Source organism: Talpa europaea, assembly GCF_964194135.1.
Source record: "Talpa europaea genome assembly, chromosome: 15".
Taxonomy (NCBI): Eukaryota; Metazoa; Chordata; class Mammalia; order Eulipotyphla; family Talpidae; genus Talpa; species Talpa europaea.
In genome coordinates this window covers 61835626-61852086 of record NC_140083.1, presented here as the reverse complement: position 1 = coordinate 61852086, position 16461 = coordinate 61835626, and the positions used below count along the sequence as shown (strand labels likewise).

At 48.8% G+C, this 16461-nt stretch overlaps 1 protein-coding gene across 1 annotated transcript in view; it reads right to left on the bottom strand.

Annotated features, from left to right (window-relative positions):
- Window positions 1-11111: 11111 nt before the first annotated feature.
- The window catches only part of GRIN2B (glutamate ionotropic receptor NMDA type subunit 2B), a gene marked incomplete at both ends in the record, with an annotated part of 307788 nt that continues 302438 nt past the window's right edge, over window positions 11112-16461 (bottom strand). The window contains 2 exons of the mRNA XM_084256211.1: window positions 11112-12968; window positions 15032-15270. Coding sequence (XP_084112337.1) covers window positions 11112-12968; window positions 15032-15270 — 2096 coding nt within the window. The remainder of the gene's footprint in view (window positions 12969-15031; window positions 15271-16461) is intronic.

Sequence of the window (16461 nt, the reverse complement as noted above, 5' to 3'; positions counted from 1 at the left end):
GCCGGCGCTCAGGGTGTGGTCGGGAAGGGAAGTGGATCTCAGCAACAGGGCTGCCTGTCCTCGGGGACACCGGCTTCTGCTTCTCCACCCTCTTAGCACCAACCCACTGATGGGGCAGCAGAACACCCAGATTCCACAGGGTAAATCGGGTCAGGAGGCCCACTATTCTGTTCCTTCACAAAGAAAATGCTGCCTGATTCTTTTAAAGCCTGGATATTTCTGTCAAACCTTGAATTTGTCAGTAATCCTCAGGCTAAAGAGAAAACACTGGTTCTCTATGCTATAACATGTCCATCCAGTTCTACAAGAGCTCTTGTCTAAGAAGGGACCTGTTCCTGCCCGTGTGATTGAAGTTAGTGATTTGGGATGCTTGCATGTGCAGGGCATGGGTTTGGGGGGAGGTGCGCAGGCCTGTAGCAGCTTGTGGCAAAGAGATCAAACTAGATAATGACGTTATTTGGATGAAAATGTGGATAAAATGTCTGAGCTACTGAGCGGACTCAGGCAGGGGCAGTATAATGGCTTATTCTCTGCTTTGCAGATGGTTCTTACGTCACAGTCAAAGGGAACATTAAAATAGCCCTTGATTTCAAAAGAAAATGATCAATTGCAATTAAAATGTGACAATGACACTGGCAGTTGACTACACAGGCTGTTCTGAATAAGACTGAGGTTTCAGGCAGGCATGTGTGGTGGTGGTTTTTTTTTTTTTTTCCCCAAACCGTATTCCCTCAGGAAGCAGGTAAAATCCTTATCTAAGAGAAGCAGGCAGCTCAGCACTTGCCATTCCTGCAGCCCTGTCCCCTGACGCTGCATTCCTGTCAGCGCTCAGAGACCGAGTCTCAGTGTAAGGGGGCAGGTGGTGTCACCCCTGGCGGCTCCACACCCGTGGGAGCTGGAGTGAGGAGTTGTTTCTGCTCCGCCCAGTGCTCATCTGGGGTCTCTGGGGGCTGTCGTCCCAGTGCTGACAAGGAGCTCACCTCCCTGTGGACCTCACAACATGGGTGGATCCAGTTGCTCACACATCTTGGGGTGGGCACAGCGAGAGCTGAAGGCGGCTGTGATGTGGGGTTAGCTACCGTCCCTGGGACTTCTGGCCTTGAACCAAACAACATCCAGGCCACAGGTGGGTGTAAAGGTGGTCCTCAGGAAGTGCTTGTAGAGTTTTATTTATTCCCTCTCCTGCTTCTTATCAGTTTACAAGGGAAAATAGAGAACAGTGAGTGTAATTCTATCCTCAGTGCAAGGAAGGCCAGGAAAGAGGCTCCAAAGTGGAGTGAGATTGAGCTCCTGGGGGGGGGGGGGCTCACGGGACAGGCCCATTAGGGTGAATTGGAAGGTCACCTCTCAGCTTTGGGTCTCACCCTCTTCTGAAGCTATCATCAAAATCAGTAACCAAAGGAGGAACCAAGAGCATGGTGGTAGAAAGAGAAAATGTAAAGATTTCCCGATTCTTTTCCTTCCTCTTAACCCCCTTCAACCCTGACAGGTACTTATTTATAGGCAGAAATAAAAATGGCATAAATACCCTATGGTAAATCCACCTTCTGGATACTTCCTGAATAGCCTAGAATTTTCTTTATTGATTCAACAGATTCAAGAACATCCTTCATGAGGATGGCACCTTTCCACCTTGTCATCAGACTTTCTGGTTTCATTGGTTGGTTAAAAGAAAAAGTTTCATAACATAATGAGCTGGATTTTGCTCTAACATGTTAATGATCTGCACTCCCAGCTGCAGGCTACCTAAACCAGGCTGTTGGAAAAAAAATTCCCCATCTAGGCTTACATTTTAATTTTCATTGGGCGTCTCTTAAGTTGTCACATTTTGCCCCATCTTGCCAATAATATTTTTACACCCTCCTGTCTCAATGAAGAATAGACATTGTCTACTTTTTTGAAGAAGAGACTTGTCACTGCCTCTAAGTTATTTGAGTTTGGTTTTCTATAGTATGCTGTAAATTAGCACACAGTGGCAGAAGATGCTTCCCGAAGGAGAATAATTCATGATGGGTGACATAATGAGATTTATAGAGGAGGCTGGCCAGGAGAAGGGAACATTATTGGTTACTAGAGCAGTTTAAGCAAGAGGACAGGACCAGCTCCAAATGTTTCTTTAGAGGGATAAACAGCAACTGACACTGATGAGAAGGACTAGGGCAGAAGGCTTAGCAGGAGACCAAGGGGGGAGGGTGAAGAGGGCTCAGAATAAAGGGAGAGGGATGCCAAGACCTCAGAAGTGACACTGGCTCTTCCAGTGTAATAAATCCTTTCACATACAGAGACAAAAGTAGTTTTTTTCAAGACTAAAATTCAAAGCCAGTTCATTCAAATCTTACCCTTTCATTGGGAATCCACAGGGCAGAAGTGCTCAGTGATCTCAACTTTTATCTGAAGGAAGTTGCCCTGTAGATGAAGCCTTAGCAAGGGTAAGATTTCAGACCCCAGGAAAGAAATATCAAGACCAGCTTGCTATTTCAAGAAGCAGTTTCCCAAGTCTGGCCATATGTAGAGTCAGATGTGGAAAGTACCAAGGATGCTTGTGTAGGTGCTAGTGGCCACTGTGAGGCTGCCACATAGTGAGCAGGATCTAGGACAAGGTCCTGCTGGTACTGCAGGTGTCGTGTGTTTGTGTTTTTACTTCTATAGACCAGTGCAAAGACAGATCAATCCCAGCATCAGTCAGATTGGCAGAGACTCAGTGCAGGTAGTGAAGTGTTTGGAGATGAGCTCTCCTTCAAGTACTTGAAAAGCTCCCAAATTCTAACATTTGAGCAGTATCCTCCCTGGCCTCTGTCACTGAATCTGTTTGTGTACATGTAGTATCCCAAATTCCATAACTGTAAAAACTGCCACAGAGTAACTGCAAAGGACAATGCAAAACTCAAAAAACTCTGCATTCCCATTTGCATTTGGAAATGTCTCCATGTAGTGTGTTGCTGTGATTGTAGGTGGGTGCAAAACCAGAAAAATGTGGAGGGACTCATCCTTAGGTTTTGCTGTAGACTCAAGTATTCTGTGGCAATATCGACTCCTTTTAATTAAAGTTCATAATGTCAAATATTTGCCAACGACTTACACATACAAGATGCACTTGTATGATGAATAAATGCACAGTCCCTGCCCATAGGAAGTTTATAATCTAGCAGAAGAGATGAGCCAAGTAACTGACATAAAATGCTCTATGGTTTGCCATGTGAGAGACACAGTGATGTTATAGGCATTTACAAAAATGTCTAAACATACCTGTTTTCTGGATTGGAGATGAAGGTAAACTTGGCAATTCTGGCCTTTGAAGATTGGTACAATGGGAGATAGGTGTAATGCAGAAGCGGATGAGGTGGGATGTAGGGCAAAAGAAAGGTGAGGGCAAAGAGTGCAGCTGAAGAAAAGCCACAAGTGGAGAACAAGTTGGTGTAGGGAAGAGGAGAGACAAATGTGCATTAGGCAGCTCAATGAGGCCCTGGGGAACACTCAGGCAAATGCCAGGAAATTATTCTTGCTGGTAGATGTGGCTGGTAAAGCCCACTGCAGATGTGTGTGTGTTTTGTGTTGGAGAATGACATGATTTGTATTTTACCAAGAAGAGTAGATTCAGACAGAAAATATTAAAATCTTAGAACAATGCTAGGAGACACTGAGGTCATCCAGACAAGAGGGAAGTTCCAAATGTTTAGGCATGCAAGATAAGAGACATGGATGAGGCAAAAGTGGCTGAAAAGCATTAGTTTGGTGACGGGGGACTTGGAAATTCTTAGTTTGAAGGTTGTCTCGGAGGTGACTGGAAAGACTTGTATGCACATTAAGCTGGAGTGAAAAGTAAAGTCTGGGTGTGAAGATTTTGGATTCATCCTCATTTATGTCAGTGAAGTTATAGAAGACAAACACTGCTACAGAACATTACAGAAGCATGGAGACAGGGGTGAGAAGAGAGTCAAGTTCAGACACTATGGCAAGTCAATGTGTTAGGGACAGGAGGAAGAGCAGGAACCAGTGAGGGACCCAATGGAGGCCCAGAAGACTAGGATTTAAGCTGGAATGGGCATTTTTCTGATGGTAAGTGTAGGTTAATGGCCATGAAGCCAACGAGCAGGTGAAGTTGATTGGATTTTATCATTAGAAATGCATCAGAATGTTGCCCTAGAGTAGTTTCAGTGGAACTGGTAGGGTGTGGACCAGCTTAGAAGATCAAGCCAAGGTGTTAGTTGAGAGGCTGAAGAAAAACCATCCTTTCCAGACATTTGGAAGTAAAAAGATACAGATGAATGGACACAGGACAGGAATTCAAGAGTCCAAGTGGACTGAGAGGAGACTGGTCTTCGAGGAGGTTGTAGGCAGAAGTGTGGAAGGAATGTGGCTGCAGTGAACCTAGAAGAGGCCAGAGGTGGGGGCTGGAGCACAGCTTGAGGAGCACTGAGTTGAGAGGGAGGATGGAAAAGATGAATGAAAGCCAGGGGAAATTTAAGGGTAGAGAGAAGAGGTTATGTGAGCATTGAAAAAGTAGGTAACTTTTTTAGTAATGCAGGAAGATTGTAATGAGAGAATAAAGAAAAATAAACACTTGGAAAATGTGACGTGTAGTCAACCTTGGAAAAATAAGATGTCCGAGCTGGGTGACATTTGCGAGACATGAAATGGACCTGACCTGTACTCTTCAGCAGAGTTTTAAGACCTTCTTTTTCTGGCGATGGAAGACTGTGGTTGGAGGTGAACACAGAGAGGGAAGCAAGTGAGGCCAGAGGGGTTTCTGGACCAGAACAACAAAGAGAACTTAAAGGTGGGCAGGTAAGACAGAAAATGCAAGCTGGTGGGCACTTTCAGATGGTTAGCTTGAGGCAATGGAATATTTATCCTTGGTCATGATGGGAAGGGCTGAATCTCTGCCATGTTTTTCTGAATAGCATAATGGATAGTATTTTCATATATAACCTAAAGCCAGAAAAAATGAAACCTGCATGAATAAATATACTCATTGATGCACGCCTACTTATACATACAAAATGCAAACATTTAAATCATTTATACTTTCACATTCATATATTACACATGAATATAATATACTCTATTTAAAAATCTTTTATTCTTCACAGCACCAGCCCAGGGGCAGAGCATGTGCTCAGCAGACATTGATTTAATTGAACTAACATATTTAAGTAGAGTTTGGATTATATTTCTTCTTTATAGTACTGGAATCTACTCCACCCCTTAAATCACAAGGCTAAAGTAATGACAGAGTTCAGGTTTAACGTGTGGAAACCAAATCTTTAAAGTAAGAGTTTTATAATGGGCTTCGTGTTGTGCTTTTTAAATTGGACCCTTCAACCTTGCACTGAGTTTCATTTCTCTTACCTTTGCCAAAACTCAGATTGTACACACCCAAACCCTCAGGCTGTGAGGACTCTACTTATCCATTCTGCTTTCCACCTTCAGTTCCCATCAGGCATCCTCACCCTCATAATCACACTAGCAATTATGTTTTAAAGCAGACAACAGCTCCAGAAACTCACTGTGATGAGTTCTGAGATGGATGCAAATGGACACACTGGCAGGGAAATATGCCGGCTTCCTGACTGTGCCCCCTCGTTCCCAGTATTGCTCTCCTTGCCTATTGCTCATGGGCAATGTTGAGTCCCTCACTTTATGATGGTAACCTTTACGACGGTAACCCCAGACCTCACTAGTCTTTCCAAGGCAGTAAAACAGCAGTGGCTGGAAGGTATTGTCATGGTCGAATGGACAGGTCTGTACATTAAGTCACAGAAGACATGGGGGCCCTGTGTGGTGGAGTCAGCGTATTTGGAATGGGGTGGACCTGGATGTGCTCAGCTAGCCTGTAATTTGACATAATAGTGGAACCCCCAAACTAGAATAGACTCCCCGATCTACACCGGTATTAGAAGTCCTCAGACTGACTAAGCTTAGTGATGTCCCAAATAACTGGTAGGTTTAAAAAAAAATTTTAAAAGCCTATTATTGAGTAGCATCCAGTGATCGAGTGGCTCTATTCACAGCTGGCATGCCTCAGGACCACAGGGTGCCCCCTATGGAGGTGGGGGTATAGACTACAGAACAAATCAGATCATTGGAAGATTATCTGTTCTCTGCCCCAGTAAAACTAATGACAGTAGCTTTTTATTATTAACATTAATTCGATATGACTTTCCTAGCTGCCTACTTAGCAGTCTTCCATTTTCTGTAGAAAGACTTTGTTCTAATCCTGCCCTACCAGGTGGTAAATTTATAAATTCATACAGTCTGATGTGACTGTTGAAATAATTCCTAGCTGGGGGCACCTATTCCTGTTCCCTGTGAGCTGTCTATCTGCAGACATAAGGTGAGATGTGGTTAGAATGACTTCATGCCGTAGAAGCTGTGTTTTGCCTCTCTGTTGTGTTAGGGCTGTTGGCTTCCTCTCTTCTACATCATAACTTTAGTCCCAGGAAAAGGAATGAGAATCTTCATGTAAACTAGGTGTCTAAATGTATAAATCCCTAATATGGCTTAGTATGTCAACCTTCCTGGGACTCTCTTTAATTCACAGATGAGCAGCTCAGTGCTAGAGGAACCAATCTGTGTGGGAAGCCGGGAGTAGGCTGGGTGAGGAATGGAAAGATCTTCCCGGGACCTCCAAAATCCCACCACGGCCATATCCCATTTGCGAGGCCAGCCCCACCCCATATGACCGTCTACCTTTAGCTGCTCCTCATCCATCAAGGGTTCCTCACACAGCAGTAGAGTCTCTGACCTCTACCAGCATCACGGGCTGCCCTCTGTGCACACGTGGCTTCTATGGCTTTGGGCTCACAGGGCACTAGACAAGGTGCAGCCACAGACCTGGCGACACCTGCATGCACAGCATTTATGCTACCTCTGAATCACTCCTAACACAGCAGACACACACCCACAGAGTATGAAGCAGTGACAGGCTTTCCTTTTACAGATGGGGATAAAAGGCAGACAGTGAGTTCTAGAATAGTCTTTTCCAAAGGCTATTGCCCAAGTTTAGTTATTCTTCCCCTGAATCTAGAACTGAAAACCAACCAATCAAACCAACCAAACCAGAGAAACCCTAGCTGTTAAGTGAGATGTGCAGGTGACCAGCACACTGCAGTTTTGGCGGCACAGTTTCTCCTCCCATGTACAGAATTCCCTGTGGGGCCACTCCTGGTGGCCATGGTGGCTGGGTAGGTGATACTCAATCCTATAGGCGACGCCTATTTCATCACAGTACACACGCACTTTGGTACAACTGACACCACCAATATTTAATGAAATGATTTGGGGTTACCCCTCCCCCCAATTACAATATGGCGCAGCCAGCAAAGGGAAAGCAGCCCTCAGGGTGTTTCCCATATGATTGTGATGGGTATGCACCTTCCTAAGTCAGGCAAATGCAAGGGCAGATGGCCCAAGGTCAGTGGAAATGCCCAGATGGAAGCATTGCCACTGAAGGGAGGGCTAAGGGGCCGCCCCCACCAGCCCACTTCCACAGTGGAAGGGAAAGACACCATACAGCATGGATTCTGAAGGGCCTTGGAACCGTCTAAGTGCTCCTGAGGGCATTCTGGGTAGACAGGGTCTCTGTTCAGACCCGTCTGTGGTATCGGAGGGGACTTACCGCCAAATTCATTCTCAGGTTTTAGGCGTCGGTTATTTTGGAATGAAGTACCTTCTAGAACTTGACAATGCTTAGCCTTCCTTTCCTTAAACTTTCTTGAGCAGACCATGAATATCTTATTTGGTCCCAATTCAAACAGCCAGTTGAAGAGAAGTGACCAATTGGGGGCTAAATAAAAGATTTAGAGAAATGACATTATCCAGCTGACAGCTGTTGATGACGGGCGGTCAGAAGACAGTGTCACATGGTATCAGGTAAATGGCTTCGGCAATCTCATCCTGTGGTAAAGAGAGGCTGCCACCTTCTCAAAGCCAGCCGTCCTGTGAGAGAAACCCCATTTGTCTGGTTAACCCAAGGGCAGGTTATGAATACCTGGCTCGAGGTAAATAGCACCTTCCTGATGGCAGAAATGAGGACAAGACAAATGTGAAGTCACTGTTCCCTTGCATACCACCCCTGTACCCCTGTCCTTTGATCTCTGAAACCAACCCATGCCAGCTTTCTAAGACCATCACCTGGCCACTGAGTTTTGAGCCGATCTGGTTGTCTTTTCTAGAGAAGCGTGGGAATTGGCAAGACATGCACCCAGTGTTCTCTCTCTCTGCTACCAGACATTGAGACATTGCGAGCATCAAAAAGTGGAGCTGGTGGGAATTTTCAGGGTGGCCGGTAGTGCTGATGGGGAAGGGAAGGAGCGGGTCGGGAAGTAGAGGGAGATGGCTGTCACACATCAGGGCGTGCCACCATGCGATTTCTTAGGATGGAGCTTTCTGAAACAGCGCAGCCACGTCAAGAATGAGGGGTTGATGGGATCTCCATTCTGTGTTGAGCCCTACTCTGGGGGCTGATGGGGAAGTTAGGGTCCCACCAGCTTGATTTTGCAAGGAATGCTGGTAATCTGCGGTCTACCTAGAAGACAGGAGCTGGGCGTGGGGTCTGCATAGAGCCACCTTGAACCCTATGCGCACCCCAAGCCCAGAAACACTTCCTCAGTCCCTCGAGAGGACTGTGAGGTGGGAAGTGTGGACACAAAGCACTTTTCCCTGGCACTTTCACCACAGTGGCCTCCATTCACATTCTGCCAGATGCCCTGAAGCAAATGCCGTACAAAACAAGTCCCTGGATGGAAAATGAAAACCCTTAACAGAACACTTTCCCCCTCATTCCCGTCCCCAGTCCCCACCCCACCCCCTCCAGCCCAACACCCTGAATACTCACAAGAGAACACTTTATCTATACAAAATTAGAAAACAAAATATTTACATATGAAATAAACACCGTCTTGATTTCCATCACCAGTGGAGACCGCCAGAGCCCCCGTTTGTTCTAGATTGCTGTTCGCTAGGTTAGTTGGTTTGGTTTTTTATTTTAAAGGGGTGAGGTAAGAGGAAGAGTTGCGGGAAGGAGCCCCTGACCTGAGACAGGGCCAGGGCGCAGCGAAGTTTCTGTGGCCCTTCTCCTCCTTCCTCCTGGAAACACCACCTCACGCCCTCTGTCCTGTCTCTCCAAGTCCTTCCTGGCATCTAAGGTAAAGCACTCCGTGCATCTCTCTCCAGATCTGTGAGAGGTTCAGCCCCTTGCCCCCATGTTCATGTTAGAAAGAAAACGGAGCTTTACAAGGCCTTCAGTTGGCTTTAAAATGAAAGATACTGAGGTAAAAAAAAAAAAAAATTGAGGAGGAGAGCAGGGACCAAGGAAGGGTGGTGAGGTGGGGCGAGCAGAAGGCAGAGACCAGCCCTGGCGAGCGCGACATGGCAGCTTCCTTCTGGAGGAGGACGAGCACCTTTCTGGTTTTGTCTCCCGTGTGCAGCGTGGGGAGCCCGCAGTCCAGTTTGCACACTGCCCCCAGGCTCTTGGGTCGCCACCCTGTGCAAGGGGAGAGCAGCAGGACGATGGACCTGACCCCCAGAACACAGCTACCCCAAGTTTCAGGACCGGCAGTGACAAAGACACATTCCCTTCTCAAGTCTCCAACTTTTAGCGAAGGGGCACCCTGCCTGCCAGTGCCCTCGTCCCTGGGATTTCATGGGCATGTATAGTTTCTTGCGTGGTCGGATCTGGGAGGGGAGGGGCGCTGTGGGAAAATGGACTGGCTTCTACAGAAAGGGCTCAACGTCACATTCCCAGGGAGCCAGATCCCTGTGGGACAGCAGGGGAGCCCCTCCTCTCCCCACTCCAAATCTCTTCATCCACCCCTCCTGAGCTGTACTCACAGAGCAAGCTCGGTCCTCTCCACTGTTCCCTAGCAGCTGTATTCAGTTCTGGGGGAACAAACCTGCTTTCCCAGCTCCAGGCTAAGTAAGAAGGGATCAAAGCATTGAAAAACATCCCCCTCTCTCACTTACCCTACCTCTAGATGACGCCCCTGTTCTTAAAAGCCTTAGCTCCTGGCCAAAGCGCCAAAGAGCTTTCTAGAATCCTTTGCTCCTCAGAGTGGGCAACAGATTCACGGCTGCTTCTAGACCCTTTCCCCTTCCTGGGAAGCTCTTGGCCAAAACCAGTTGAAAATATTGGCAACCGCGGAGAATGGTTTCTGTACCCTGTTCTTGCAGGACTGTCCACCATCTCTTGGTCTAGACCACAGATGTATCTCTCTCAAGAACCTCCATTCTCCTCAATCAGGAAGGATCAAGGGAGAAGCAGCCAAAACCCAGGTCCCATACGACCATCTGTTTGTATAGGAGCCAAAACAAGCACGTGGCTTAGGAGTGTTGGAAGCAGCAGCAGAGATCAAGGGTGCCTTCTCCACACCAGAAGGCCTGTGACCCCCACACGTGTGCAAATGTGGATGGACACTTAGGCAGTCCATCCTCTTGCCCGTGTTGCGCACACAACACTGCTCTGATGCACTTGCCATCACCCACCGGTGACCTTTCATTCCAGTTTAGCACACGTCAGTCTTGGGGATGGAATCAGACACATTTTTGGCTTCTATATAAACACACATGGCCCCCCACCCAGGACTTGGCATTCGACCTCTAAACATGTCATCGAAGCAGCAAGAATTGAGCACGAGCCCTTCTCATTCATCAGCGGCATGCTGAACGGTCTTTTTCAGATGCTTCTGCGTCCTCTCCTAAACCTAAAGGTCAGCTGGGGAAGAGCTGTCCTGTGCTCCCATGGCCGCCTCCTGCTTCTCCTTGTGTCACTCTGCAGTGGCCGAGAGTCCTTCCTGCTAGGAGGGAGCCTGCATGCAGTGCCGCCCTTTCGCCACTGGGCCCCCCCAGGCGACAAGCCCCTGGGTCCTCTCCTGGGAACAGGAACGAGTGACAGACGGGGGAGGGCAGGAGGAGAGAAGGGGAGGGGAGGAAAGCCGGTGCAGGTCACTAGGGTTTGCCCTCAGAAGGAATCAGAACTCCAGGATCCCAGAAATAAATTAAAAAAGAAAGGAGCAAATGGGAACCAAGTTCAGCCTTGTCACCCTCCGTGACATGCGCACCACACGCCCACAGCCAGACCCTCCCGTACCCACCTTCGCCTCTCTCTTCCTCACTCAGACATCAGACTCAATACTAGAAAGTTTCTCATAAACATGCCCATTGCTGGAGCCATTGAAAGCCCTGGGGTTTTTGTTGTTAGGCACACAGGGGTTGGACTGGTTCCCTATACAGATGTCTTTCTGGAAACGGCCTGGCACCGCCCCGTGAAGGGCCGAGACCACCGGCTTGTTGGTGACAAGGGCACGGAAGTCCGGCCTGGCTTTCGGCGCCCCCGCCACCGTGGGCTGCCTGAAGAAGTAGGATTTGCTGCCGTGGAGCAAGCACTGGTCGTCCCCAAAAGTGGGGATGAAAGGGTTTTGCGTGACCCGGTCGGGGTAGAGCGACTTGCTGAGCATGTAGCCACCGCCGCCGGGGTTGTTATGGTGGTGGTGTCCGGCAGTGGGCACTGAGGACTTGTTGTTGGCAAAGGTGCTCTCGCCGGCTGGCATCTCGAACATGTGGGCATAGGGACTCCCGTCCAGGAACCGGCCCTTGTCCTTCAGGCTCACGCTGCGCGGGGCCAAGGCGGCTTCTTCCTTCTGCAGGTCCACGAAGGTGTCATAGGAGTGCTGCCGGCGCAGCTTGTTCCGGTTCTTCTTCTGGGCCTTGGAGTTAGTCGGGCTCTGGGGGTACTTGGTGGTGGAGGCGTTGGACGTCACGGCCACCGGGGCGGCCGGCTGGTCCAGCTCCTGCAGCGAGTTGTCCTCGCTGATGTCATACAGGTTGCCGGCCTTCTTGCACGCCTCGCAGCGGATGCACGCCTGCCGGCCCGAGTTCTGCCCGGCCACCGCGGGGGAGTAGGTGTGCAGCTTCGAGGGGCAGCTGCGGCAAAAGTTGCCCCCCGAGCGGTCCTCCCAGTCCACGTTGGTCAGGTTCTTCTCCCAGGGGGCCGGCACCCCACTGACCACGCTGTGCTTGTCGCCTGCCCCATGCTTGAGGTGGGACCTGTTGGCGCAGGGCCCCCCTCCGCTGACCGAGTCGCGCTTGAAGTCATCGCTGCGCTCCTTGTAGATGTCGGTCAGGTCCACGTGCTCCCAGTGCGGGGAGTTCTCCTTGGGGCGGAACTGGTCCAGGTAGAAGTCCCGCAGCCCCTCCTTGTCCCTGAAGTAGCGCTTGTGGTCCGGGGAGCGCGGCGGCCGGCGGCGGTAGGCCAGCTCGATCTCGTCGAACTCGCGCCGGGACTTGGCCGAGGCCGGCCGCTTCTTGAGGCTGTCCTTGTACTGCTGCTTCCTCCTCTTGGCCGCGTTGCCCTCGATGTTGCCGTAGGTGACGGTGTGGGTGGAGATGTCGGACACGTCGGAGCGGATCAGGTCGTCGTGGCCACTGTAGCGGTCGCTCTTGAAGGAGAACTTGCCGTAGAGGTCGCTGAGCTGGCTGTGCTTGGAGGAGGGGAGGCCAATGTCCAGGGGCTTCTTGCCGATGGACCTGGGCTGGGTGGTGAAGGGCGGGTTGTCACAGTCGTAGAGCCCGTCGATGGAGCTGGCGCTGCCGATGCTGTGGGGCCGGTGGTGGTGGTGGTAGTGGTCTTGGTACACGTTGCTGTCCTTCAGCTGCAGGTTGCCAAAAGTCCTCTCCACCTCGCTGATGTAGTCGCTGAACAGGTTCTCCTCGCACGGCGGGTTGTAGGATTTGCAGTCCGAGTGCGTGAAGCTGCGGCGGTGCTCGGAGATGTCGTAGACGGAGGACTCGCGGCGGATGAAGTCCAGGGCGCTCTGCGGGGAGCCATTCACCCCGGACAGGTTGGCCATGTTCTTGGCGGTGCGGAGCAGGCGCAGGATGTTGGAGTGGGTGTTGTTCATGGTGGCTGTAGGGGAGTTCATCACGGACTGGCGCTCCTCAATCGCCACCCCATGGATGCAGCTGTAGATACCCTGAAGCGAGAGGAGAGAGGGGTGGGTTAGGTCTCCAGGGAGGTTAAGCGTGAGCATCCCTTACCTGTCCAGGTGAGAACGGGCACTGGAAACAGGAAATGGAGCGCCTAATAAAATCCTAGGCAGACAGGGCTACAGCTCGCCTGAGGACCTGAGCTTGGTAAGTCCCCTGGCCTGAGCGGAGGTAGGTCAGCGGCTGGCCCTCCCAGGGAGGCAAGGTTGCACCAAGTGACTGTGGCGAGTGCATTCTTGCCTTCACCCTCCACTGACCTGCTTTGATTTCTCATTCTCTGCCCAGGTTTTTGTACCTTAAAAATGAAGCCATGATGGCAACTGATAGCCAAAAAAGTATTTTTATCCTCCTGGGGACAGCCATGCCCTCTAGGTATTCTACCCTGGTTAAAGTACAGTGAGCTCAGAAGGTCTCAGTTGCCGTTCTTTTCTGGCTTTTGACAAATTTTGAGCAGCTTTTTAGGATTTTGATCACCAAATAGCAGCTGAGCAGACTCTTTCTGAGGCATGCGGGAACCACATTCACAGAGGGAGCGAGCTTTCAGGTCAAAGAAAGATTTTTCTCCTGCCGTGGGAGGGAAGACTCAGAACAAATATCAAGTTACTAAATAGGAATAAACAATTCCCCTGTGGAATTCTCTCATTAGCGACTGGTTTCCTTCTGGTACTTTCTCAATCTTATCAATAATTAATATCTCAACAAATGAGTATTGATTGAAAACTCCCTGCCTATGCTCCTGGAGGAAAATCACCACCCAGGACCTTCACCTTTGTAGCCAAGTCAACCTCTGGCTAATACCTTGCTCCCTGCCTTGGAAGGGGGCACAACTTGGAACTCTTCTCCCTAGCCAGGGCAGGTATTGAAGAGGATGGTGTCTGAATTGTCTTTAAAACAAAGGGAGTTCATGGGAAAGGAAAAGGGTTCCAGTGCATGGGGATGAGCTGAGAGAAGATGGGAGAGGGGAGGCTGCCAAGAGGTGAGCCTCAGTTGGTGGCAACCAGATCCAAGGCCTTTCTCAGGCCTACTTTCTTGATTGGGGCCAGGATACGGCCTCTGTAGAGGCAATGTCGTGGGTTCTGGGGAGAATTCTCCTTCTGCCATCACCTTACATGGGACTTTGGGAAGAGCAGGCATGGTTCCGGGAGCGCAGCTCTCCTGCCAGCTCACCAAGGGGCCCGAGTCCACGCACAGTCAGCGAGGAGAGTGTTCTGTCACTTAATTACTATAGGAAAATGATCAGAAGATGGGATAAGCCCTGAATGAGCAATCCAAATCCATTTTCTTATATAACTCCATTTGAGCCAAAGTTGTCCCTATCTGCAATCTAGACTTCTAAAGGACGTTTGAGTTTTCCATCACTTCATGGACAAGAGCATGGTTCTTAATTGTTTGCAGTTTTCTGTTGAAACTGTGTTTTGAATCCTCAGTTTGAACTAGAAATGTAGAGACCTAGATAAGGAATGACTTCAGAGTTATACTTTGCTCCAATTAAGGAAGTTTCTGGGATGTAAATTTTTTATGGGTCTGGACTTATTTCTGAAGGTTCTGCTAAGCTCTTGAACTCTTCAGAATTCCACATGGTTAAAAACAATGGAGCAGGGAAACTGCCAATAACCTACCTTTGTATGTTTGAGTAAGAGATACATTTCACTATTTAAATAGAAATGTGACTTTTTAAAAGATTAAATGATTAATATAACCTATACCAAATTAGCTAATGGTGATGAAAGACATTTGGTAAAAGGCCAAAGTTTTCATTTTGATAGATCTGCCAGTTCTTACTGAGAACCAAATGCCCAAACCCCACACAGAAAGCTGTTTCTTGAAGGAAAAATAATATCACCCGTGTGTGTGTATGTGTGTGTGTGCGTGCACGCGCGTGTGCCTGCATGCATATGTGCCATGTGAAATTATACCAGCCAGCCCATGGGGAAAGGATATGATTTCCTGACTTGGCAGCACCAGGCCGGAGTTAGAGCCCTCCTGGCTAACCCCACCACCCTGCCAGGCTAAGCTTTGACATTCTAGGCACCTCAACTGAAGCACTTACTCTGCTGATGGAGAAGACCATGCCAGGCTTGCCGGAACAGACCCCCATAAAGCAATGCCGGAACTGCCAATAGAAAAGGTGCTCGCAGATGAAGGTGATGAGGCTGAGTGCCATGGCCGCCCCCAGCATGTAGAAGACCCCAGCCATGTTGTCTATGTCCAGCTGGCTGCTCATGACCTCGTTCTTCTCATTGTGGCAGATGCCCGTGAGCCAGAGCGCTTCCAGCTCCTCCATCTCCCCTGGGCCCAGGGCAGGAAGGAGAGCAGGGAGTGCCAGGAAGAGAGAGGAAAACATGAGACAAAGACAAAGAGACATAAGAAAAATTAATTGGCCGACGTATCCCACAAGCAGTCATGGAAACTTACTGTGGCTACTACAGAGGACACAACGAGTAGGGGTGTATTACTCTGTTCCCATGAGCCACCCTGTATAAATCGGTCTAGAAGCAGATGACAACTTATATGCATAATGAACAAGAGTTCCAATCAGTGAGAGTAATTTTGTATATGGGGAGAGGTCAGAGGGTTTTTTTTTTCATGAGGCAGGCATGGTGAATGGGGTTGTTTTCATTTATATTGTACAGAAAGGCACTCGGGCGGCAGAAAGAACATGTGTGACCATGGGTGGGAGGTGGGAAACAAAACGGTTGGTTCAGGAGAAGGGGTGTGGGACAGCTCAAACAGACTGACAGTAGGCCCAGGAGGCTGAGTTTAAAAGGTGGGTGTCAGGCTGCCGTGAGCCAGAGTATCAGACTGAGCTCTTTGCACTTTATGTTGTTCCCCACCATCTACAAAGTAATCAAACAAGTGATTCAGAAAATTGCTCTTAACAATGTATAAAACAGATTGGCTGGAGAGAGGTAAGCAGAGGCTGATTAATTCCTTGGGCAGATTTAGTGATCTCTCATCGGAAAGGACAATAGTAAGAGTAAAGGGGGAAAAGCTTGAATGAAATGCGACCACCAAGTTCAGAGCTGCCTCCTTTTAACACTTCTTAGGGAAGCTTTGATGAATTCAATTCATGCCAGGTTACAATAACCTTTTCCACTTGACTGGGTACTAGGATTTAAAAAGGTAGAAAGCCCAGGCAAATGGAAAAAACTGTGTCTAGAACGTGTTTAATTCTAGACAAGCAAGGTTCTGAAAATCTCATGAAGACTCCTTCTGTTCCAGTGGCTCCAGTTGGGTTAAAAAATTTAAATTTTGTTTGCCTCATCTGACTAGAGCTTTGGCAACCTTTGCAAATCATCTCAATTGCTGCTCTTCCTCAGAGATAGAAGCTCTCTTGTTGCCTCTAAATCAAGGCTACATTAAAATTACAGAAGCTCTTATATACCAAAATGGCTAGTTAACACTCCAGCTCTAACCCCCGCTTCTTCCCAATGTTAAGCAAGTCACTTCTCTGATCAAACTGCAATTTTCTTAACGAGT